The following is a 25,301-nucleotide window of genomic DNA, read 5'->3' on the forward strand; positions in this document are numbered from 1 at the left end:
AATAGTGAGCTATCAATATTTTCCCCTTCAAGCTCTCTTTCCTTGAATTGCAGTTCCAGAGACTAATTTTTAATTTTTTTAAGGACTTATTTTCTTCATTTTTACAAGGATGGTATCATCATCCTTCCTAGTAGTTGTGGATTTGCTTTGGATTTGCATGCTGGTGTTTTGAAGCTTCATTAAAGTGAAGTTTCATGTAAAAGTTGTGGACAAGTACTGAATGCAGTCAAGAAATCAAGATGATCCTGATAACCACTTAACCACAAAAGGAAGCTCCATAACAGCTTCCTTTGGATATTGGATAACCCTGTATGTCCAACTGCAGTGTGCAGGGGAGTTGTGGCTGCTTATCATTTTCAGTGAGGTAATACTGCCGCTGGTTAAGGTCAAGGGAGGTATTGAACAGACCTGAGACTGAATTCCTCCTCTATCATTATGTGATTTAACCCCTAAATCTTTCTGTACCTCAGTTACCTCATGTGCAAAATGAAAATCATGGTTTTGTCTTTTCTTGTAGAGTTCTTATGAAAGTTAATTGAACATGCACGTAAAGCATTTAGCATGGTAGTTGAGACATAGTCACTTCTCAAGAGATGTAAACTCTGTGTCTTTTCATATGCAAGCATGAACAAAAAAGTGAACACTATTCTCCTTTTTGACACTCTGTCTGAGGGTCCCCGTTGTCTTCAAGCATTTCTGGTCCACTCCCTTCCATGCAGCAAACTCTTGCTTATTACCTTCACTCTTGTCAAACACTGTATCTCCTGTATCCCACCTCCTCAGGACTATTCAAAAAAATAGTTTACTTGGTGGCTTAAATTTGTTTCTTAGTTGGATCCTAGATACCTATATCAAATATTGAAGTCAGGTAAGTCAAGAAGAAAAGTTCCATAGAGAAAATAGGAGTCTGGAAAAGGATGCAGGGGGTACTCCCAGCAGAAAGCCATGGCTGCCATGGATGGCCAGAGATGAGATTGGGTGCTGCCAGGCACTGGGCTGAAGCTGGGGAGCAGTCCAGAGTAATGGAGGGCCAGGGTGGGGGGAGCTGGGGTGGGTGGAGGTTTCTGGAAGATCTCACTAGAAGATTTTACAAAAGAATTTTTTGTGGATGGTTGGGGATAGTAAACTTCCTGAGCCACTTGGGCCCTTCAGGAGTTTCTCTTCAGGCCAGTTTTTTCTTTTTTAAATATATAACTATAATATATATGAATATATAAAAATAGGTAATGTTTGCGAGAATGGGGCAGGCTGACTGAGGTGTTGAGGTCAACAGGGAAGGGCCAGAGCATCCTCCCCTTCAGCCAGCACCCCTACCTCCACCCCTAGTCCCAGAGCAGGTGCTTGGAAGCCATGTGGCGTGATCTTGCAGTCAGGAGCTAGCTGTCTCCTCTCAAAGGTCAAACCTTCTGGAATCAGAAGAGGACCACCATGGATCCACTCCAAGGAGTATAGCAGGGGCTGCTGGAAGTGAAGGTATGGAGGGCTCCTTGCCATCGTGAGCTCTCCCCACCCTCCACAGTGGCCCTGTAGCTCCTTGCCTCTTCTGATGTCACCCATCTCCAGCTGGAGGTGCAGGCTTGTGGAGATCTAAAGAGGTGGCTTGGGTCAAAGGCCCACACTCTGCCTAGCAGGGGGCCTGATTCTCCAGAGCCACCCTGCCTGTCCTGCTGTGTGTCCCATCTGAGTGGGTGACAGAATAGAGAGTTTGCCTTTGGATTTAGTTCCCAAATCAATCATCTCACCAGGGTGAAATTTTAATTTAAAAACTTAAAAGAGACTTTTCTAAAAACAAAACCAAAAAAAAAAAAAAAAAAAGGAAGGGCTGAAGTTGAACTGGAAAGCAAAGTTAAAAAAAAAAAAAGAGGGGGCTGTTAAAGCACTCTAGATTTTAAGTCTCTTGAGGGCAGAACCTGGAGCTATCTGGTCTCTGCATCTTAAATGTTCTTAGCACAATGCCTTGATCACTTTAAAAGTGCACCAAATTCTTAGAATAATTAGCAAATAGTGCTAGGCCCTCAGGGGTCTGAGGGGAGTGGCCAGGAGCAGAGTCCAGGTTGAAAGGAGGTGTGGGAATGGGCAGGAGGTTTAAGAGGGTCTGCACTGCCCCCTGCTCCCTGAATGAAGCAGAGGGAATGGACACTTCAGGGCTTGGATTGTATCTCACTTTCAGCATAGCTGTGTGATCTTGGATAAATTAATTTATGCTCTTTGGGCTTCAGTTTCTTCCTCTCTTCTCTGTGTAATAAAGGTAAAAATAACCACCTGCTGGTGTTAATGTATACATTAAAAGGGCCTGCCATAGTGCAGGGCAGGAAATAAGTAAATATTATTGTTTTATTCTGCCTCTTTCCAATTGTTCCTTTCTTCCCACCTTGCAGACTTTCTTTTCTGCTCCTGTCATAAAGAGTTAACACAAACATTAATGCTAAAAATGCGCCACTGTTGGGTTTTGGGTATTGTGAAAGAATGTCGATGGATTATTGAAAAACTTTTTGCACTGAAAGAAAAACAACAGAGGCTTCTGTCCTTCTGGTGGTAGGATTAGTAGCAACAAACCTTGTGCATAAAGGACAGCACTTTATGTTTTATTAAACCCAGAGGCCATATGAAGAGTTGGTCAGAGTACGGGTTTTGTGGTCAGATAGAATTGATTTTGTCACATGTGCTTGCCATTCTAATCAGGCAAGTCATTTCTTTTTTTTTTTTTTTAAATTTATTTTTATTTTTTTTAACGTTTATTTATTTTTGATATTTCTTTATGCTTGGGTTTCCACCTCTGTAGTATACATATTTTATTTTTTCATTTCTTCATTCATTCACTCATCATTCATTCATTCATTCCCGAGCACCTTCTCAGCATGTAAAAAATGGTGAAAACACAATGGCAATGGCAGATGTGCAGTTGGCACAATGTAGAGAAAGCACACTAACTTCTGGGGTGCTGAGCCCTGAAGCCTGAATAGGAGTCAGGCAATGCATGAGGGGTTGAAGGAAAATTGTTAAAGATAGGAGGTAAATGAAGGCCAAGGGATAGGGTTCAAGTCCTGAGAGTGTCAATGGTGCTGAGACATTGAGCTCTAAGGGTGAGGAGTGAGTTAAGCCTTGCGGAGAAGCGGCTGGATAGATTAGGAAAGCCATGTTAAAGAGTTCAGAGTATCCTAAGAGTGACAATAGCACTAGGACCAGAGGGCAGGGGGACTGCTGAGCATTCTGTTCCTTCCAGAATATTCACAATGCACAGTAGTATCTGTTAATGTTCTTCAATAAAGAATTCTATTTAATATTTGTTTACCAGCTTTCCCAAACCTAATTAATGTTTTTAAGAAATTAGCCTCTTTCAAACTGAGGCCCCAGAGAAACTGCTTGGGAGAAATGATGAGAAATGGAAAGCCATTTCAAGGTTGTAATTTGGGACCCAACATAACCATATTTGCATTTTATAAAGATCTACCATATATGGAGCACCAGGTACTCTTCAAAGCACTTAACTAATTTAATTTTTATAACAAGTCTGTGAGATAGGTATTGTTATTTTTTGCATTATTAACATGAGAAAATCAAGGCATAAAAGAATTAGGTAATTTCCTAAGGTTATGGAACTAGTTGTAAGTGGAGAGCCTTGAATATGAACTCGGCCAGTCTGGCCTTGGAACCCATACTCAATAGATCAATGTGACTGCATGGGGCAATGGATTAGAGTCAAACAAGCCTGGAGACAATTAGGAGGAGGTTGTTGCCATAATTCAGATGAGAGGTGATGGCCACTTGGACTTCCTACATTGGTTTACAAGATTAAATATCATAACATAATTAAAATATTTAGTATAGTTTTTATTATACAGTAGGAAGTCACCAAAATAGTTTTCCCATGAATGTATAGTTAGTGATGAAGCGGGGGGGGGGGGGGGGCCGCGGGGCTGTATCAATTTGCTAGGGCTGCCACAAAAAATGACCACAAACTGGGTGGATTAAATAACAAAAATTTATTATCTCACAGTTCTGGAGGCTAGAAGTCTAAAAGCAAGGTTTGGGCAGGGTTGGTTTTTTCCGAGGTCTGTGAGGAAAGATTCTGCTCCAGGCCTGTTTCCTTGGCTTGTTGCTGGCCATCTTCATGTTCACATTGTGTTCTTCCTGTATGTGTCTGTCTCCAAATTTCTTTCTTTCTTTTTTTTATTAGGACACCAGTCATATTGGATCAGGGCCTACCCTGATGACCTCATTTTAACTTTACTACCCAAGACCTTATCTCCAAATAAGGTCACATTCGGAAGCACTGGGGGTTAGGACTTCAACATATGAATTTGGGCGTGAGGGACATAATTCGACCCCAAATAAAAAGATGATTTAGTAATAGCACCACAAAAATCAGTTATCTGTATGGAAGAAAAACCCTGGATTCCTACCTCACATAATACTCAAAAATCATTATCTGAAAGATTGAAGACTTAAATATGGAAGATAAGAATGATAAAATGTTTAGAAAATGTATAGTAGAATATCTTTATAATATGGAAAAACTTAAAATGTGACACAGGGGGTGAATTGCTGGGAAGATGGCAGAGTAGGAGGATTCTAAGCTCACCTTGTCCCATAGATACAACTAGATAACATTCATATTAATGTAAATGATCGAGAAAACAACCTGATGACTGGCAGAACAAACTTCATAACTAAATGTAGGGAAAAAGCCACACTGAAGAGGGTAGGAAGTGTGAAGATGAGGTAGGGAGGGACTGGTAGGCACGGAGAGGGGAGAGAAACAGACTGTCACACCAGGGAGCTTGCATGGGGAAGATGAATCCCTATAACATTTGGCTTTGAAAACCAGAGGGGATGAATTTCATGAATTCTTACACCAGCAGGACTTAAAACCTGGAATTTTAAAAATCAGTGGGCTCAGCTTTGGGAGAGTGGGGAGGGCAAGAGGAAACTGAGTCCTTGCCAATAAAAAGAAAGCACAATAGCCCCTGGAGGTACAGCATAGAAGCAGTAGTTTGAAAAATGCCTGAGGCATATGGGAAGGAGAGTTATTTACTAATCTCAGAGCCACAGAGATGTTGGGAGACTCCTCCAGGAATAAAGGAGCTGGCAGGCACCATTTCCCCCCCCCCCCCCTCGCCACCCAGCATAAACACACAGGCAACAGAGGAAACTAGCATGGCACTGACATTCCCTACCTAACTTGCTAATGCTGTGCCCCCTGTTCCCCCTGTTATGCCTCAACAGATCTGCCCCCTCCAGGCAGGCCTGCTTTGGTTCTGGTGCTGTCAGTCCCCTCTCTCAGAAGACCAGTGCAAACTTTTCTAACACCATATCTCCTGACCTATGTGCTTTGCGGATCTGCCCACTCAAATTTGGTTGGCCTCAGTCCTGGCAGTGGCAATGGCAGGTCCCTCTTATAGAGGACCAAAATGCAAACCTTGCTAAAACTATGTGTCCCACCCCCATGCGTGTTTTGGATCCATTCCCTTCAATGTGCTCTTGGCTGAAGCCCATCCAAACCAGGGCCACAAGCTGGGCTGGGTGAAAGCAGCCCTGAGAGAGGCCAACACCACTCCAAAGTGACTCTTGTCCTGGGGAGAAGTAAAGATAACCATACACACCAGTCAGACTATGGTCCCAGCAGTGGGCTGGGGGAAGAGAGTCTGATTGGAGGCCCCACCTGCCAATGAAAGCTTCTCAGGGGACAACACAGGGAAAGCACCTTGAAGTTTGGTGATACTGCATCTCTAGCAAATGCCTGGTCTGACTCAGCTCAAGCCCAAGGTGGCCCAGATTGGCCCATTAACACCATGGTGATGAAACACTGCCTACAGCAGGCAGAGAGCAGATGACTGGACTGAAGGGAAAATCAGCTTAGCCACAATAGCAGGGCACGTACAACACACATAGGAATCACCTCTGAAGTGCCAGGTTCTGGTAAACGGGAGACTATACTGGGGGCACTCCAGGACATCTTCATAAGGCCATTACTTTAAAGAGAAGGATATATAGCTGACTTTCCTAATGCACAGAAACAGACACAGAGAGGTATACAAAATGAGGAGACAAAAGAATATATCCCAAATGAAAGAATAAGACAAAATCACAGCAAGAAACCTATGCAAAATGGAGATCTGTAATATGTCTGATAGAAAATTTAAAGTTATGGGGGTGCCTGGGTGGCTCAGTCAGTTGAGTGTCCCACTTTGTCTCAGGTCATGATCTCACAGTTCATGGGTTTGAGCCCTGTGTTGGGCTCTGCACTGACAGCTCAGAATCTGGATCCTGCTTCAGATTCTGTGTCTCCCTCTCTCTCTGCCCCTCCCCCACTTGTGCTCTGTCCTTTTCTCTCAAAAATAAATAAATAAACATTAAAAAAAGAAAATTTCAGGTAGTGATCACAAAGATACTCACTGGACTTGAGAAGAGAGTGGAGGACATCAGTGAAACCTTTAACGAAGAGAAAAAAAAAAGTCAGAGATGAAGAACACAATAAATTAAATTAGAAATATACTAGATGGAATAAATAGCAGACCAGAGGAAGCAAAAGAACAAATCAGTGACCTGGAGGACAGAGTAATGGAAAGTAATCATGCTGAGCAGGTGAAAGAAAAAAAAAATTACACAAAATGGAAACAGAATAAGGGAACTCAGTGACATCATCAAATATAATAACATTTGCATTATAGGGATCCCAGAAGAAGAGGGAGAAAAGAGGGCAGAAAATTTATTTGATGAAATGATAGCTGAAGACCTTTCCTAATCTGGAGAAGGAACAGAGATCCAGATTTACGAAGCACAGAGAGCCCCCAACAAGATCAACCCAAGGAGGTACACACTGAGATACATAGTGATAAAAATGGCAAAAAGTAGTGATAAAGAGAGAATTTTAAAGTTTTTTGTTTTAAATTTTTCAAATTTTTATTTGAGAGAGATATAAAGAGTAAGCAGGGGAGGGACATAAAAAGAGGGAGACAGAATGCCGAGCAGGCTTTGCACTGCCAGCACAGAGCCTGATGTGGGGCTCGAACCCATGAACTGTGAGATCATGACCTGAGCTGAAGTGAAGAGTCAGACGCTTAACCAACTGAGCCACCCAGGCACCCCTAAAGAGAGAATTTTAAAAGCAGCAAGAGAAAGAGAATAGTTAAAAGGAAACCCCATACAGTAGATTTAAAGAAGAGTTAATACCTATTATTCTCAAATTATTCCAAAAAATGGAAAAGGAAGAAAAACTTCCAAATTCATTCTGAGTCTTTCATTACCCTGATACCAAAACCAGATAAAGACAGCACAAAAAAAGACAACTACAGGCCAATATCTCAGATGAACATAGATGTAAAAATGCCCAACAAAATACTAGCAAAATGAACCCAGCACACATTAAAAAATCGTTCACCATGATCAAGAGGGAATTATTCCTGGGATGCAAGAGTGGTTCAATATTTAGAAGTTAATCAATGTGATATATCACATCAATAAAAGAACGAATAAAAACTCCTATGATTATTTCAATAAATGCAGAAAAAGTATTTGACAAAGTACAACATCCATTCATCATGAAAACCCTCAACAAAATGATTTAGAGGGAACCTACTTCAATATAATAAAGGACTTAGAAAAACCCACAGCTAACAACATGCTCAATGGGGAAAACTGAGAGCTTTTCCACATGGTCAGGGGCAAGACAAAGATGTCCACTTTCACCACTTTTATTCAACATAGTGCTAAAAGTCCTAGCCACAGCAGTCGTACATGAAAAAAGAATAAAAGACATCCAGATTGGTAAAGAAGAAGTAAAATTGTCATTATTTGAAGATGACATGATACTGTATGTAGTAAACCCTAAAGACCCCACCAGAAAACTACTAGAATTCAGCAAGGTCACAAGATACAAAGTCAATGTACAGAAATCTCATGCATTTCTATACACTAATAATGAAGCAGCAGAAAGGGAAATTGAGAAAATAATCCCATTTACAGCTGCACCAAAAATAACAAAAATGCCTAGGAATAAACCACCACAGAGGAGAAAGGTCTGTACTCTGAACACTATAAAACATCGATGAAAGAAATTTGAGATGACACAAAGCAATGGAAAGGCATTCCATGCTCATGGATTGGAATAACAAATATTGTTAAAATGTTGATCTCTCCAAAGCAACCTTTAGATTTAATGGAATCACTATCAAAATACCAACAGTATTTTTCACAGAACTGCAACAAACAATCATAAAATTTACATGGAATCACAAAAGACCCCTGAATAGCCAAAGCAATCTTGAAAAAGAAAAATAAAGCTGGAGGTGTCACAACTCTAGATTTCAAGTTATATTACAAAGGTATAGTATTAAAAATGGTATGGTACTGGGGCGCCTGGGTGGCTCAGTCGGTTGAGCGTCCGATTCGCTCAGGTCACGATCTCACGGTCCATGAGTTCGAGCCCCGCATCAGGCTCTGTGCCGACAGCTCAGAGCCTGGAGCCTGCTTCAGATTCTGTGTCTCCCTCTCTCTCTGGCCCTCCCCCCATTCATGCTCTGTCTCTCTCTGTCTCAAAAATAAATAAATGTTAAAAAAAAAAACTAAAAAAAAAAATGGTATGGTACTGACACAAATATGGGCACATAAAATAATGGAGCAAAATAGCAAGCCTAGAAGTAAACTCACAATTGTTTGGTCAATTAATCTTTGACAAAAGAGGCAAAAACATGCAATGGAAAAAAGGCAGTCTTTTCAGCAAATGATGTCAGGAAAATGGACAGCTACATGCAAAACAAATGAAACTGAATCACTTTCTTACACGGTACATAAAAGTCAAAATGGATTAAAGACCTAAATGCGAGGCAGAAAACCATAAAAATCCTAGAAAAGAGCCTAGGCAGTAATTTCTCTGACATCTGCCATAACAATATTTTTCTAGGTATGTCTTCTCTGGCAAGAGAAACAAAAGCAAAAATAAACTATTGGGACTACATCAAAGTAAAAAGCTTCTACACAGCAAGGAAACAATCAACAAAAGTAAAAGACAACCTACCCAATGGGAGAAGATATTTGCAAATGACATATCCAATAAAGTGTCAGTATCCAAAATATATAAAGAAATTATACAGCTCAACACACAAAAACCTACAAATAATCCAATTATAAATACATGCAGAAGATGTGAACAGACATTTCTCTAAAGAAGACATCCAGTGAATGGATAAAGAAAATGTGGTACATATATACAATGGAGTATTAGTCAGCAATCAAAAAGAATGAAATCTTGCTATTTGCAACAATGTGGATGGAAGTAGAGGGTATTATGCTAAGTGAAATTAGTCATTCAGAGTAAGACAAATATCATATGACTTCATTCATATGAGGAATTTAAGACACAGAACAGATGAACACAAGTGAAGGGAAGCAAAGACAATATAAAAACAGGCAGGGGGACAAAACATAAGAAACTCTTAAATATGGAGAACAAACAGAGGGTTACTACTGGAGGGGTTATGGGAGGGGGGGGGATGGGCTAAATGGGCAAGGGGCATTAAGGAATCTACTCCTGAAATCATTGTTGTACTATAGGCTAACTAACTTGAATGTAAATTAAAAAAAAAAAGTCATATGGACTTACAGACTTAGGCAAGGTTATTGTAATAAAGTTTATTTAAACTTAAAAAGAAGACATCCAGATGGTCAACAGTTACACGAAAAGATGCTCAGCATCACTCATCATCAGGGAAATGCAAACCAAAACCACAATGAGATATTATCTCACCCCTGTCAGAATGGCTAAAACCAGAAACACAAGGAGCAATAAGTGTTGTGAGGACATGGAGACAAAGGAAACCCCTTGCACTTTTGGTAGGAATGCAAACTGGTGCAGCCTGTGGAAGATAGTATGGAGATTCCTCAAGAAATTAAAAATAGATGGGTGCCTGGGTGGCTCCATTGGTTAAGTATCCGACTTCAGCTCAGGTCATGATCTCACAGTTTGTGAGTTGGAGCCCATATTGGGCTCTGTGCTGACATCTCAGAGCCTGGAGTCTGCTTCAGATTGTGTGTCTCCCCGTCTCTCTGCTCCTCCCCTGCTTGCAGTCTGTCTCTCTCTCAAAAACAAATAAACATTAAAAAACAAGTTAAAAAATTAAAAATAGAGATACTCTATGATCCAGTAATTGCAGTACTGGGTAATTTACCCAAAGAATATGAAAACACTAATTTGAAAGGATATATGCACCCCTATGTTTATTGCTTAGTATAATAATGGAAGCAAGTGTCTATGAATAAATGAGTGGATAAAGAAGATATAGTATATTATGTAGCCATAAAAAGAATGAAATCTTGCATTTTCAACAACATAGATAGAGCTAGAGATTATAATGCTAAGAGAAATTAGTCAGAGAAAGACAAATACCATATGATTTCCCTCATCTGTGGAATTTAAGAAAAAAAAAAGAAAAAACAAGAGACAAACCAAAAAACAGACTCTTAAGTATAGAGAACAAACTGATGGTTAGTAGAAGGGAAATGGGGGGGGAGGGGGAAGGTGAAACAGGTGATGAGGATTAAGAGTACAGTCATCTTGTTGAGTACTGAGTAATGTATAAAATTGTGGAATCACTATATTGTACACCTGAAACTAATATAACACTGTATCTTAACTACACTGGAATTAATATTTTAAAAAAAGTGACACAAAAATGCTAAAAGGCAACACAAAAGATAAAATTTAGAATATTTAAATTTGGTCACATTAAAATTAAAAACTGATTTGACAATTATGTAGTTTACAAAGTTCTCACCAGGATAAGTGTAGTCACCATCTGTCACTATATACAATTATTACAGTATTATTGACTATATTCCCTATGCTGTACTTTTCATCCCCATGGACTTATTTATTTTATAACTGGAAGTTTGTACCTCTTAATCCCCTTCACCTATTTTGCCCTTCCTTTCATACTCTTTCCCTCTGGCAACCACTTGAGTGTTATCTATATCAGTTTTTTTCTCTTTTTGTTATTTATTTTATTTCTTAGATTCCATGTATAAGTAAAATCATTGTGTATTTTTTTGTATGATTTATTTCACTTAGTATAATACTTCTAGGTCCATCCATGTTGTTGTGAATGGCAGATTTTATTCTTTACTTATGGCTAAGTAATATTCCATTGTGTGTATATACCACATCTTTCTTATCCACTCATCTATTGATCGATATTTAGATTGCTTCCATATCTTAGCTATTGTAAATAATGCTGCAGTATATATAGGAGTGCACATGTCTTTGAATTAGTGTTTTCATTTTCTTTGGGTAAACACCCAGAAGTGGAATTCCTGAATTGTATGGTAATTCTATATTGTACACCTGAAACTAACACAGCATTAAATGTCAACTATACTTCCATTAAAAATACAAAAGATAGGGGCACCTGGGTGGCGCAGTCGGTTAAGCGTCCGACTTCAGCCAGGTCACGATCTCGCGGTCTGTGAGTTTGAGCCCTGCGTCAGGCTCTGGGCTGATGGCTCAGAGCCCGGAGCCTGTTTCCGATTCTGTGTCTCCCTCTCTCTCTGCCCCTCCCCCGTTCATGCTCTGTCTCTCTCTGTCCCAAAAATAAATAAACGTTGAAAAAAAAAATGAAAAAAAATTAAAAATACAAAAGATAAAAAGTAAAAATATGCAAAAAATGAACAACTGTTCATAAAAATTGATAGCATAAAGAGAATGAAAAGACAAGGTGTGATTTGGAAAAAGATGTTTTCAAAATGTATAACTGAAAGAGGTTAGTATCTAGAACACAAAAGAATTAATGAGAAGACAAACAACTCAATAAAAAATTGGATGAAAGAGACAGATATTTCATAGAAGAATAAACATAAATGTAAAGGGAAATGTAATTTAGGTTTGCAATGTAATATCATTTTACTACCATCTGGCTAGCAATAAATGAGAAGGTAGACAGTTCCAAGCATTATCACGAAATGTGGCTGGCAGGACATCCTTATGCACTGTTTAAGGAGTATGAATTGATACAAAATTTCAGCATTATCTTGTAAAGTTGAACATTCTCACACCTTATGATCCAGTAATTTCACACAAGGTACATATTCTAGAGAAACTCCTACATAAGGTGAAGATTATGAGACCATACTCATAGCAGAATATTTTCTGAGAACAAAACCCAAGGGCTATTGACAGAATAATATTTAAAAAATTTGGATATCCAAACAGTGAGATATTATAGAACTTTGTTCAAGAATAAACTACTACTGCATACAACAATATGCATGAATCTTATAAATCTTGTATGAAAAAAGCAAGTTATGGAAGGTTAAGTTATAAGATAAGGAAAATTAAATAATATGTTGGTTCATCTGCATATTTATGTGATAAAACAATGAAATTCAAGAGAATGATGACAAACACACAATTCAGGATAGTGGTTATGTCTATTATTCCTGAGAGAGAGATACAGAGGAATGGAATGGGGCAGAAACATATAAATAAATGTAGCAATATCAGTAATGTTCTAGTATTGTTCTTGTTATGGATTGAATTGCTTCCCCCCAAAAAAAGATATATTGATGTCCTAACCCCCAGTATCTCAGAATGTGAACTTATTTGGAAATAGGGTTATTGCAGACATAATTAATTAAGACCAGGTCATAGTGGAGTACAGTGGATCCCTAATGCAATGTGACTGGGGTCCTTAAAAGACCCCTTGTGAGATCAGAGACATGGGGAGGATGGCATAGATTGCTGATGAAGGTAGAGATTGGAGTGATGCATCGACGAACCAAGAAACACTAAAGATTACCAGCAAATCACCAGAAGGCAGGCCTGGGACATGGAATAGATTCCCCCTCACAGCCCATAGAAGGAGGTTTTGGACTTGTAGCCTCCAGACTGTAAGATGATAAATTTCTACTGTTTAAGCCCCCTCGACTTTGTGGTGCTTTGTAGGAAATGAATGCTGTCCTTATATTAGGTAGTTGGTGCATGGGTGTTTATATTGTTATAATTCACAATTAACCAATGTGTTACATGTATTACTTTTTATGTATCAAATAGTTATATAATAAAAATAAAAAACCGAAAGAAGTTATTAGTTTCCAAATCAGGGCATGTGTCTACTATTAATCTCAATGGCAAATTCCAGAAAAGATTTCTAGACAGTTTTATTAAAACTATAAAATTCCACTTCCAACACTCCCTTTAACTTTTATGGAGTTTTTATTGCCGCCTCAGTGTCACTGAGTCCCCGTTTCTTTGACTTTAATTATAGTGTTCACGTCTCCTTAGCAAAGTGTCCTGCACTGAATTCTGAGTGAAGGTGGATTGCCATGCACGCACCTGTCCCGGTATGTTATCTCCTTGTAGACCGGCTGACATCAGCTTTGCCTCCATTTCACACAAAGGGAATCCTGGACATCTAAAATCACTTTAAGGTTTCTGGCACAGGTGCCACAAAAGTAAGTGCCTTCTCTTGGCCTAGAAGTCACACCTGAGCAGGGGTGTTTTGTTCATGTAGCTGCATCTCTGCCACCTCGAAACAGCGCCTGACACAAAGTAAGTGCTCAAAAATTTTGTTGAATGCATGTGTAAATGAATAGTTTTATAAGAGTATCCACTTCTCAGGATACCAACTACTATGTTTCAGAAGAGTTTATCAGCCATTCCCCACGTCCCAATCATTTTTGACCTGTTTGTTTTTCTTGTCTGTGGAATTATATGTTATTCTTCCTTATATAAGCAGTCAAAGGCTACCTTTGGGAACTTGGAATAGAGGATCAGATTTGGGTCCCATAAGACCAAAGTGTGTATGTGTGTAATTTTTTAAAGAAAAGTTACGTGTTTAATCTTCCATACTGATTAGTAGCTGGCTCTACCAAGAGTAACATATTGTTTTTATCTTGAGGAGAAGAGATGTTGGTGTTTTAGAATCTTTTATTGAATCCCAAGTGAAATGCGTCTTGATTAAGGATTGGATTCTAAAAAAGAAACTCCAAGAATACATGCAAAGTAGATACTTTTTTTTTTAAAAAGTGGGATTTATGTAGTATTTTGAAAAATAAATTGCTATTGTTTTGAATATGTCACATAAAGAATGTTATGATGCGACATTACATTAATAAGTTTTTTTTTTGTTGTTTTTTTGTTTTTTTTTGCACCATAGAGCAGCTGATGTTAGTTAGGTGCTCCAGTGAGAGATGGAGAGTTGTCAAGGTCTCAAAAGTATGATACTAGAAATGCTGGTTGTAACACTGATAAATGCAAACAGCAGATAAATGACCAGGCACAGTCCTAGGTGAGGATGGAGAGATGAACAAGACCTCTGCAGAATTAATTTCAGTGGGAGAGACATAAATAAACAGATAATAGCAATGTAATGTGATTAAGTGTTCTTAATCATTCAAGGAAAGAATATTGGTCTATGGCATTCATGTTTTAAGCATAGTTTAGTAGAGTTGTTCTTTGGATACTGGTTACCCAGATATAATATTCCTTTACTAACCAGAATATTTGGTTAATCAAATTGTTCAAGTCCCTGACCATACCTGAGTAACAGTTTATTCTACAAGTTATGATCATATCATTAAAAAAAAAATCTCAGTATCTACCACAGGGGAAAACTGTGCAGTTGTTCCTTTCTATAGTTAATGACTAATTTATTTTATCTTACTTTAGCGTTTTATGGTCCTTTTCAATTTCCAGGAATTTAGAGGCCCCTTCTGATTTTAGAACAGAAAAGAGGGTTTATTTCCACGTGGCACTGTTTTTTCACATAGGTGGTGGCAACATTTTACTAAAATAAAAAAGAGCAAGGGTCGGTAATAGATTTCCTTAAGTGTTTCGCTGGAAGAATGAGACACAGCAGGTATGGATCCAAACAATATTAGCAAAAAAGCAGTTACAGTGTTAAAATGACTCAAATCATAATTCCTAAGGAAGTAGTGGGTATTTCTTCACTTGATCATAAAACGATCTCCACAAAATTTAGATTCACAACGCTGGGTAAACACACCATTAGAAATACTGTCAACATTGGGCTTTTAAAATCATTAAAATGTTACTAATCCCTTATCTGCAGGTGTCCTTCATGAATACTTCCCTTCCCTTCTCCTTCGTACATTAGAAAAGTTAGAAAGTAGTCCAGTCTTCTAAGTGACAGTGAACCCTTAGGCAGAGACTGCTTTCATTTACAACACGTGGCTTGAATACTTGTTCTAAACCCCCTGGGGATATCGGCTAAGCCCCACCGTCGCTCTCTCCCTCCTTGGTTTCTTTACCCCTTTCGAGGTGGATTTGGGGCGAATTCAGTCTGCAAACTACAATCGGACAGTACAACACGCTGCCAAGACAGCTGTCTGCAGGCTCTCCTCAACTCTCCCGATTCCTATTTTGCAGCTTTAGAGGCGGCGCCTTTAGCTTGAACACAAGGTTGAAGCAAAACTTTTCCCTGAGCGGTGGGGCTGCTGCAAGGGCAGCTCTGATGCTGAGGGGGGATGCGGTTACACCGGGGCGCGCAGCCCGGGTGTCTCGCGCTGGGGCTCTGGGCTCCTGGAAAAGGGGGCGGAGAGGAGCGACGAGAGGAAGGGGGGCTGAGGTCACCCACGCTCTCCATCCCGCCCAGGCTGCGAGCGCCGCTGGGCGCTGAGGGACCAGAGGAGCCCAGCGCGCCCGCAGGTTCCGCGCTGGGGCAGCGCGCGGAGGGACGTGCTGCGGTGCCTAGCGGAGCCGAGCGGGAGCGCGGCGCTGCGCCAGAGGAGCCCGCAGCGGCCGGGAGAGGAGCCGGGCGCGCGATGGCACTGGGAGCCGCGCGCCCTTCGCCCACAGTTCTGCTGGCGGCCCGGGAGGCCAAGGTAACCACCTTTCCAGGGGCTGGATTCCCGCGCGTCGGCCTCCGGGTGCTCCACCCGGCCGAGGCGGCGCGCTCACCCAGCCGCACTGGAGGGCACCTTAGTCTGAGCTTGGCAACAAGTTTGGACCAGATGGCCCGAGCTGGGGAGATCTTCAGAGAGAAGAGTATTCCGGCCGACGCGAACCGATTCAGAGCTGCGCGAGTAGGAAGCGGGTGGAAAGGGTCTCAAGGGAGGGAACCGGGCCAAGAGGGAGTTCTCTTCTCGTCCTGCGGTTCCCGGCCAGCGACCCTTGGGAGTCCCGCGCAGGGGCAAGCGCAGGCCTTTGGCGCCCCCCAGGGAGGAAGGGAACCGGCCCTTTGGCGTTTGAGCAATAGCAGAAAGTTTCAGCAAGTTAGGTTTGGGAAGGATGTTGCAAGCGGAGGCTTAGGGGCAGAGGGGTAGTAACGGCGAAAGTTGAGCTGTGAGTAAGACCCGGAGCAGGCGGCCGCCGGCAGCCCGGGCGGCCCCACTCGGGCCGGGCCCAGGAAAGGCTGGCTCGGTAATTCCCAGCCTCCCGGAAAGCGTCTCGGGGAAACCCCAATCGAATTAGTTGGGGCGGGTGGGTGGCTGTGGTCTTGGGTATCAAGGTCTGTGACTCAGATCTCAGCACACTACGGAGAGGACGATAAATGAATACAAATGAATACTTCGCGTTAGATGTCGCTCCCCTGAAGCTGTCACTTGATCAACAGCATGTGCTCACAATGTGCATGACCTGCCTCCTTTCCTACCGAGAGAGCCGGGATTTCTGCACAGGTTGTGGCTCGACAAGAAAAGCTTCTTAGCGACCCACCAGTCTACCTTCCAGGGGTGCCAGACCGTGTGGTTTGCTATTATTTGATCTAAATTCAACAGTCTTAGAACGTACTGTGGGAAGCCCCGTTTAACAACAGTGAGTTTGCCGGTCCACTCGGCCCCCTCCCAAAGTTCGAAGAAGATGGTTTTGTCCGCCTGACAAACAGGTAGTTTACCTAAAGAATAATCTGCAGTTTGGGGACAAAGCGTATGAAAAAAAAAAAAAAAAAAAAAAAAAAGCAAAACTTGAAACGGTCACTTAATTATTTAAACAGACTAGTATGCTTTTACAAATTTTCTTGGGTTTAAATCTAATCTTGTTAGTGATTTTGTAAGCTTTAAAAGTTTTAAGGTGTCTGTGAAGTGTCAGGAGGAGATTTAGGAGGAACCCATTTGCAGAGGGGCCACAGCCTTAACCAAAGGGTCTCAAGTTTGGCAGCCACTTTACCTTGAACATGAAATGTGGAACCGCAGGCAGATGTGTGCTGCTTTGGTATGATGCAACCTTGCTTATGATAGGCCAGATAAATCTGATTCTCACCACAGGGTGCTGGGGCGCTTCAGTCTTAAATGTCAGATGAGCAGTTATCCAGGGCTCATAATTCCTCTGTCTTTATGCTGCAGATGTCCGGACTAGAAGCCTGCACTGTTTTGAGAGGGAGATGACTTAAGTGGCCAGCTTTTTATCTCCACAACGATGTCTATGAACAATTCCAAACAGCCAGTGTCTCCTGAAACTGGGCTCCTTTCAAATACAACTTGCCAGACGGAAAACCGGGTTTCAGTATTTTTTTCAGTAATCTTCATGACAGTGGGAATCTTATCAAACAGCCTTGCCATTGCTATTCTCATGAAGGCCTATCAGAGATTTAGACAGAAGTCCAAGGCATCATTTCTGCTCTTCGCTAGTGCCCTGGTAATCACAGACTTCTTTGGCCACCTCATCAATGGAGCTATAGCAGTCTTTGTATACGCTTCTGATAAAGAGTGGATCCGCTTTGACCAGTCGAACATCCTTTGCAGTATTTTTGGTATCTGCATGGTATTCTCTGGTCTGTGCCCACTTTTTCTAGGCAGCGTGATGGCCATTGAGCGATGTATTGGAGTCACCAAACCAATATTTCATTCAACGAAAATTACATCCAAACATGTGAAAATGATGTTGAGTGGAGTGTGCTTGTTTGCTGTTTTCATAGCTTTGCTACCCATCCTTGGGCATCGAAACTATAAAATCCAAGCATCGAAGACCTGGTGTTTCTACAAAACAGAACACGTCAAAGACTGGGAAGATAGGTTTTATCTTCTACTCTTTTCTTTTCTGGGGCTCTTAGCCCTTGGCGTTTCATTCCTGTGCAATGCCATCACGGGAATCACACTTTTAAGAGTTAAATTTAAAAGTCAGCAGCACAGACAAGGCAGGTCTCATCATTTTGAAATGGTCATCCAGCTCCTGGCTATAATGTGTGTCTCCTGCATTTGCTGGAGTCCATTTCTGGTAAGCGTCTAACGTTTTGACAATTTCTGCTTTCTTCCATTTTTCCATGTTTAATACAGGGTTTGTTGTGTTTTTTGAAGCTGTTAGTCTTGATGGGCAACAGTGTTCAATCTTTTAAATGCTGGAGTTTATTCCTACTCAAAACATATGTCAACACCCAGCTCTGGCTTAGAATTAAGCTACTTATGGTTCATGTGGTTATTTTCCCACAAGTCCTGAGTTGAAAGAAGGGTCTTGCTAAACAATTCTAACCATAGTGTAACCTGCTTGCAGTAGAGTAGGGAGTAATTTTAACAGAGTAACATAGTTTTAATATACTTAATAGGATTGGTTTCTAAAGTGTGTGAAACAAAAATGACCAAGTATAATACAGTATTGGAGTGGACTCAACCAAGTCTTGGTAGCAAGTCACAGAGACTTTTAACTTATAGAAAAGGCATATTAGCTACTGAGTTTTTCTAAACATATAAGACTAGGTCTCGGCTTGCAAGAGGAGGTGATGAGTTGAAATAGTTGGATAGTGCAGGTGAAGTCTATGGATAGATTAGGTGAAGTGATCACTAGTACACCAACCCAAGAGCAGTGCCAATAGTTCAGGGAGAGGTATGATTCTCAGGAGAGCCAAGGATCCTTCTCTTATCATTCCATTCCATTCCTTTTTTTTTTTTTTAATGTAGCCAGTAGCTATGTTTCACAGCTTGATATTTTTATTTGTAAATGAAGGCTAAAGTTAAGGACTTAGCAACAAACATAGGTCATTTATATTACCTTCTTGGTAGAAGGAAAAAATACTTGTAATTGATAAGTATGGCCTTAACTCCCTTCATCATTTTATGACAGAAAGGTCGACAACATGTCACGAAAGAGAAAAGAATCCTCTGTACATAGTGAGTGAAAGCAGCAAAGATGATTTTTATTCCTTTTTCTGTACCAGTGAAGAAATGGGCTAGAGACAATAATATAGGTGGTCCGCAGGCAGAGGTAAGGCAAACCGGGGAGACAAAGGTAGATGGAACAGAAAGGTTGTGGTCATGCTTTGCCTGGTACTTGTTACTGATGCAGTTTTCCTAGGCCCCCAGCAGGACCACTGTCCGAGAATTGTTGCCAGTGGAGTTTTAATCAACAATCCTGCTGATCCTGATGCACAAGAAAGTTGGGGAGAGCTTCTATGGCTGACAGATTCCGTGACGGCTGACTTTATTTTACAAAAGGATTTCTACTTTTTGAATATTTCTTTATTCATATTATGTCCTCACACTTTGAATTTAGCATCTTCAATTGTTAAATCACTTAAATATTTTTTCATGATGTGCCTGAACTGGTCCTAAGAACCCAACCACGGGGGATGGGGGTCAGGTTGAGATTGTCAGTGGCAGGTCAACATTTTGAGGCCTGCTTGTTGTCAGTTTAGGAGGCCTGGGGTGAACCCAAGCAGTGATCTGATCTGTGCTCAGAGTCTAGTTATTTGAATCTGAATAGCAGAGAGCAGTTCTATGGATACTTAGAATCACTTTAGTGCTCATTCTTGGAGATTTTAATTTACACCACTCAACAAAGGGAATTTCCCTTGGACAATGCTTCTTCTTTTTTCCTTAAACTTTGAAACACAGTAACTTTTCCAGGTAAAAAGTGAGTATGAATAGCACTGAAATTAATTTGGAGGTTGGAAAGGGAATGTGAAGAAGGTGAGAAAAGAGGTACCTGAAAATATTTAAAGAAAAATTTTAAATGAGGGCCCTAGCGCTGGAGAGAACCTGAAAACAACAAAATAGTGAACTCAGTGAGATACAAGATAGTCTGGACAACTGAGATAATCACTGGTGCTTTGGTTTTTTGTTTGTTCCAGTCACGTTTAAAATCCTGCTTCATTCTGGCTTCTGACTGGGAAATAGGAATGACAGGTTAGCTGCGGTGACACGGTGGAAGGTAGCACAATTTCATGCTCATCATGGATATTTTGAACTTATGTTTTTCTTTAATTTCTCTTTCTGAATTCTTGGCTTCCTTCACTGTTAAATTGGATATAATTTAATTCATATTTTGAACATATTTTTAGTAGACGCATAATTTTATTTCTGAGATCTGTGTTCTATTTACAAGTTATCAATACATCTATGACACCAATGTATCAGTACTTTTTAGTGTGAGAATTATTTCTGTGTGAGATGCATGGTAGATATACCACAGATGCATACTCCTTTTATTTGAAGCATTCTTTGCATTCCTGGTTTCTCTTGTGGAGACCTGGGTCTTCATAGCACATTCTGCCTAAAGGATTTATAACTTTTGTGGTCTGGACACATGTGCCTTGGGCATTAAGTTAAGGCCATCAGACAGCTCTAAATGGAGCCCTCATAAAAAACTCAGGTTTGGGAATGCCAAATAGCACCCAACACTAATATCTCATTTGAAACATTTCTCTTTTTTTTCCCTTAAATGCTTAGAAAAAGTGCATAGATATTAATGACTGAGCCATCATTCTCTATTCTCCATTTTTATTTTATCTTATATTTTTAATTTTTAAATTTTATTTAAGTCCGAGTTGGTTAACATATAGTGTAATAATGATTTCAGGAGTAGAATTTAGTGATTCATCACTTACATAAAACACCCAGTGCTCATCCCAACAAGTGCCCTCCTTAATGCCCATCACCCACTTAGCCCATCTCCCCACCCAACACCCCTCCACCAGCCCTCAGTTTGTCTTCTGTATTTCAGAATCTCTTATGCTTTGCCTCTCCCTCTCTCTTTATTTTATTTTTCCTTCCCTTCTCCTATGTTCATCTGTTTTGTTTCAATTCCACATATGTCTACTGTCCATTTTTAAAGTGTCTCTGAAATCAAACTTCTGGATTCCCATAGTTGTACTATAATGCTAACAGCTTCCACAGTGCCCTACTTTACATCATGTGTCTTCTTTCTATGATTGATGAGTATGAATCAACTGGATTCATACAATCTAAACCCAGTAAATCATTTGGATTTATAATTTGAATGAACATCTATACACATTTTCTGACCTGTTATCACTGTCATGTTCAAGCCTCAAACTGAAACAAAGATACAGGTGCACTCATGAAAAGGAGCAGATGATAGTGTTTGTGCTTGACAAGATTTAGTGCATCAGAATTTATCAATAGAAGCATACTTTCTAAAATTATTTAAATTTGTAGCTGATGACAAAGGGAATACTTTATTAATTTTGATGATTAGGTTCAGTCAGTACAAAGTAAGATGATCCTGTTGTTTGAGTTTTCTCTTCCTTTGTGTTTTTAATAGACTTTATTTTTCTTGAGTACCTTTAGGGTTACAGGGAAATGAGTGGTAAGCACAGAGTTCACATATACCCTCTCATGTCCCTCCCACACCCCCAGGTATCCTTATTATTAAGTCTTACCTGGGTGTGGTACATTTGTCACAATTCATGAGTCAATACCGTTACATTCTTATTGACTAAACTCTGTAGTGTTTTACCTTAGTGTTGTAGATTGTGTGAGCTTTGATAAATGTATATTGACATGTGTCCACCATTACAGTATCATGCAGAATAGTTTCATTGCCCTAAAAATCCCGTTTTTTTTTAATTTTTAAATTTAATGTGTTATTTTTCCAAAGGAGGAAATGTGTGTTTTCAGGAATTAAGATTCAGAAATGTAGTACAAAAATAGTATTAGTTTAAAATATAGCTCATTAAAATTTTGAAATTAAAAATTTTACAGTATCTGGATTTTATAGTTTTAAACATGGTGAGCTCATATAAATTCGGTTAATTACAATCCCAACTGAAAAATACAGGAAACTACAATGAGCACTTATTAGCTTATGATTTCATTTAGCAACAAATTAATACAAAAATCTTTAAGAGTCAAATGGCAGTTATAAAATTGTCTTGTGCATATCCTAGGTGAATCACTTCTCCTTAATAAATAAGTCTTAAACACATTCTTTCGTTGTTTCTAGAGTGAGGGAAAAAAAACCCATTTATCCACACTTCAAGTAACATTTTCTTATTATTTTTGCCTTTATTTTTTTATTTTTTTTAATTTTTTTTTCAACATTTATTTATTTTTGGGACAGAGAGAGACAGAGCATGAATGGGGGAGGGGCAGAGAGAGAGGGAGACACAGAACTGGAAACAGGCTCCAGGCTCTGAGCCATCAGCCCAGAGCCCGACGCGGGGCTCGAACTCACGGACCGCGAGACCGTGACCTGGCTGAAGTCGGACGCTTAACCGACTGCGCCACCCAGGCGCCCCTATTTTTGCCTTTATACAAGTAATGATTCTTTTTAATGTTCCATTTCTAGAATATGTAACCCTGAAAAGAATTCATTATTATTGCTATGCTTATTTAACCAGTTTGGCAGAGAAATAAATACTTGTTGACTGGTTGACTGTAACTTAAGTAATATGAATGTCAAAAGATTGCAAATGATTGACCAGAATGTGGATTCGCAGTTTTGTAGGTAAGAGTTAATTAAGCAAATACTGAAACCAAGTGGTAATTTTTAATCTGTTCCCTAAGTCAGCAACTGTAGATGCTATTAAACTTTGACAATCTTTTACTAGAAGGCCATACGTTTGTTTACTTTCTCTTCAGGGATAGAAGATAATTTTGACTTGGGAAAAGAAGTGTAAAGTATGTGAAAAGTACATAGATTTCTTATGTAGGTGGGTTTACCCAAGAAATGTGTTCTCTTGCATATATAAATTTTGAACTTGATTTTTAAAAAGGCTATTACTCTTACGCTAGTGTTTCTAGTCAATGTAGTTAAACATTTAGTCACTAAGATGTTTGTCAGATATAAATAACAAAATTAGGTAGCTGATTGAAGTTTGACTGAATTACTAAAGGTATTGGCATCATAATGAACAGGTCTTAGAGGGCTAATGGCAAATGATAGGTGAGCCTTGCTCTCCGGGAAGTTACCCTTAGCCAACGGAAGGTGCCTTGACTGTGGTGCACCCTTTGGTCACTGTGTATGCAGGGACGGATGGTTGTAGAGATACAAAACTCTTACCCCCTTGCCTCATTTAGGACATTTCTGAAGGGTCATCCATACTTCAGAACTCACTGGCTGAGGCCTTTGTTGCAAATGCACTGAACTCTGCTTCCCTCTTTGCCAAACCCTGCTTCCCTCACCATCCCACACTCCCCGGAACCACTCCCTGCTTGCAGATCTCTGTCTCAAAGTTTATTTCCTGCAGAGTCCAGCTTAAGACAGTCTTTCAGAAGCCCATTTGTTCATATATTATCTAAATAGAACATATATTACACATAGGTTTACAGTCTGATTCGACTAATATATTGAGCTACGTATACATCTTTGGAGTTGAATTCCTTTTAGTTTATTATCTCCCTCCATGGAGCATATAGTGTAAAATTGGTCCTGCAAAGGTCAATCAATTAAAAAAGACATTGCTAAGCTGACGATTTTCATAAAAATCTGCTTTATATGTGTACAGTGGTGTGGAATAATTTTGGTATTTTAAGTTCATTTACTCTTAACAAAACATGATTTCCTGTTTTTAAGGAGAAAGAGTTATAAAAATGCCCAAAGATACCATAGACATTGGGACGGCACTTAAAAACATTGCTTGAGTGATTCAAGTGTAAATGAATCAGAAACATGTGGATTTATTTATACTCCCTTGGATATAAAAATCTTCTGGCTTAATGTGTCTTGGGGTTTTTATTAAGCTCCCAAACATTTAAAGAACAATTCAAGATGTTAATGTGCCCAGAATCTCTCTAGGTTGCCAGTTTTAACTTTATTTGTTTAGTCGTATCCTTACAGGGGGGTATATAAAATGCCTTCCATTTATATTTGCTCTGGAAGGCATTTATAATCACATGAAATTTACCTCGGATATCAATGCTGTTTATCTATATTTAGAGAGGATTTCATCCAGTAGGAAAAAAACTGCCTTTTGATATTTGCAAATATTACTTTTCAAAGCTTGCATAAGTTTGTCATTCTGTCCATCCTCTGTCCTGGGTGTAAGTATGGTAGTGTCACAAAAGAGCGGGTACAATTATGGCTTCATACAGATGGGGAGGTGGTTTTTCTCACTCCCCCTTGGCTAATAAATCCTCAAAAAGAATTCAGACAGTGGAATGTCAGAATGGAGTGGCTGTGGTATGGTGGTGAAGGAGACAGAGACAATGGGATTATGTAAAAGGATTTATTTTTAGCTTTTAGTGCACAGTTTCAAATTTAGCCTTCTCTTTAGGTACTGTAGTTATTCAAGTACAGGAAGGGGACAGGATCCCAGCCCTACCACCTCTTAGCTGTCACATGGAGCTACTCTAAGCCAATTCTGTACCGTTGTCAACCGATTATAATAATGCTATTTCCTTAAAAGTGCTATCAGAAAAAATGATTTGACCTCCCTACATCGATAGTACAGTGATTGGCTCGTAGTAAATCTAAAATCCCCAAATCCTGCCACCCACCATCTCAATTAGAAAAGATCATCCCTGTTTAGTTCAGATGTTTTCCATGTTCTCCTCTATGAAGAAGCTTTGCTTGCACTGGAAAGGAGCATAGGGAGCTCGCAGCTTCATAAAACTTTTCTTGGACATTTCCACCTGAAGTTTCGGGTCACTGTTCCTTATTTCACTGTCTCGTAAGAAGTAAAGATGTCGCCTGCTAATCTTTTGCATCTTATTCAAATTATCTAATATTTTATAATTATAATAATTTACAAGGTATTAATGTACAAATTATTTAAATCAAGTTAAAATTAGTTCAAAATGATTGAGACTGTTAGGTATAAGGCAGTATGCCCAGGTTGTGAGTAGTTCTAGGGAGTGAGAGATAAAGCTCTTTCCTCAAAGAGATTATAGCTTGGAGTAAAAGATATACCCTGAGAGCTAAGATAAGTCTTATTTCTTCCACTTCCTGGCTGTGTGACCATAACCACCTTGTGCCTCAGTTTCCTCATATGTAAAAGGTGTTGTAATAGTTCTCAACTTCCTTGGGTTGTTGTGAGGACTAAATAAATTAATAATGCAAGTTAAAATAGTGCCTGACATAGTATCTATGCTTCACTTATTATACTATTATTGTTATGGTTGCTGTTATGATTAAATATTAATGCAGGGGTGCCTGGGTGGCTCAGTCAGTTGAGCATCCG

At 39.8% G+C, this 25,301-nt stretch overlaps 2 protein-coding genes across 2 annotated transcripts in view; both read left to right on the top strand.

Moving 5' to 3' along the window:
• The window catches only part of GIPC2 (GIPC PDZ domain containing family member 2), a 430,222-nt gene extending 412,841 nt beyond the window's left edge, over window positions 1-17,381 (top strand). Inside the window, exon 7 of the mRNA XM_040470735.1 lies at window positions 17,293-17,381. The gene's annotated coding sequence lies outside the window, so the exon portion shown is untranslated. The remainder of the gene's footprint in view (window positions 1-17,292) is intronic.
• Window positions 17,341-25,301, top strand: part of PTGFR (prostaglandin F receptor) — a 50,373-nt gene continuing 42,412 nt past the window's right edge. Inside the window, exon 1 of the mRNA XM_040470733.1 lies at window positions 17,341-18,163. Within this exon, the coding sequence (XP_040326667.1) occupies window positions 17,366-18,163 (798 nt within the window). The 5' untranslated portion in view covers window positions 17,341-17,365. The remainder of the gene's footprint in view (window positions 18,164-25,301) is intronic.

The sequence above is a fragment of the Herpailurus yagouaroundi genome, unplaced genomic scaffold (genome assembly GCF_014898765.1).
Source record: "Herpailurus yagouaroundi ecotype Mexico unplaced genomic scaffold, PumYag 77, whole genome shotgun sequence".
NCBI lineage: Eukaryota > Metazoa > Chordata > Mammalia > Carnivora > Felidae > Herpailurus > Herpailurus yagouaroundi.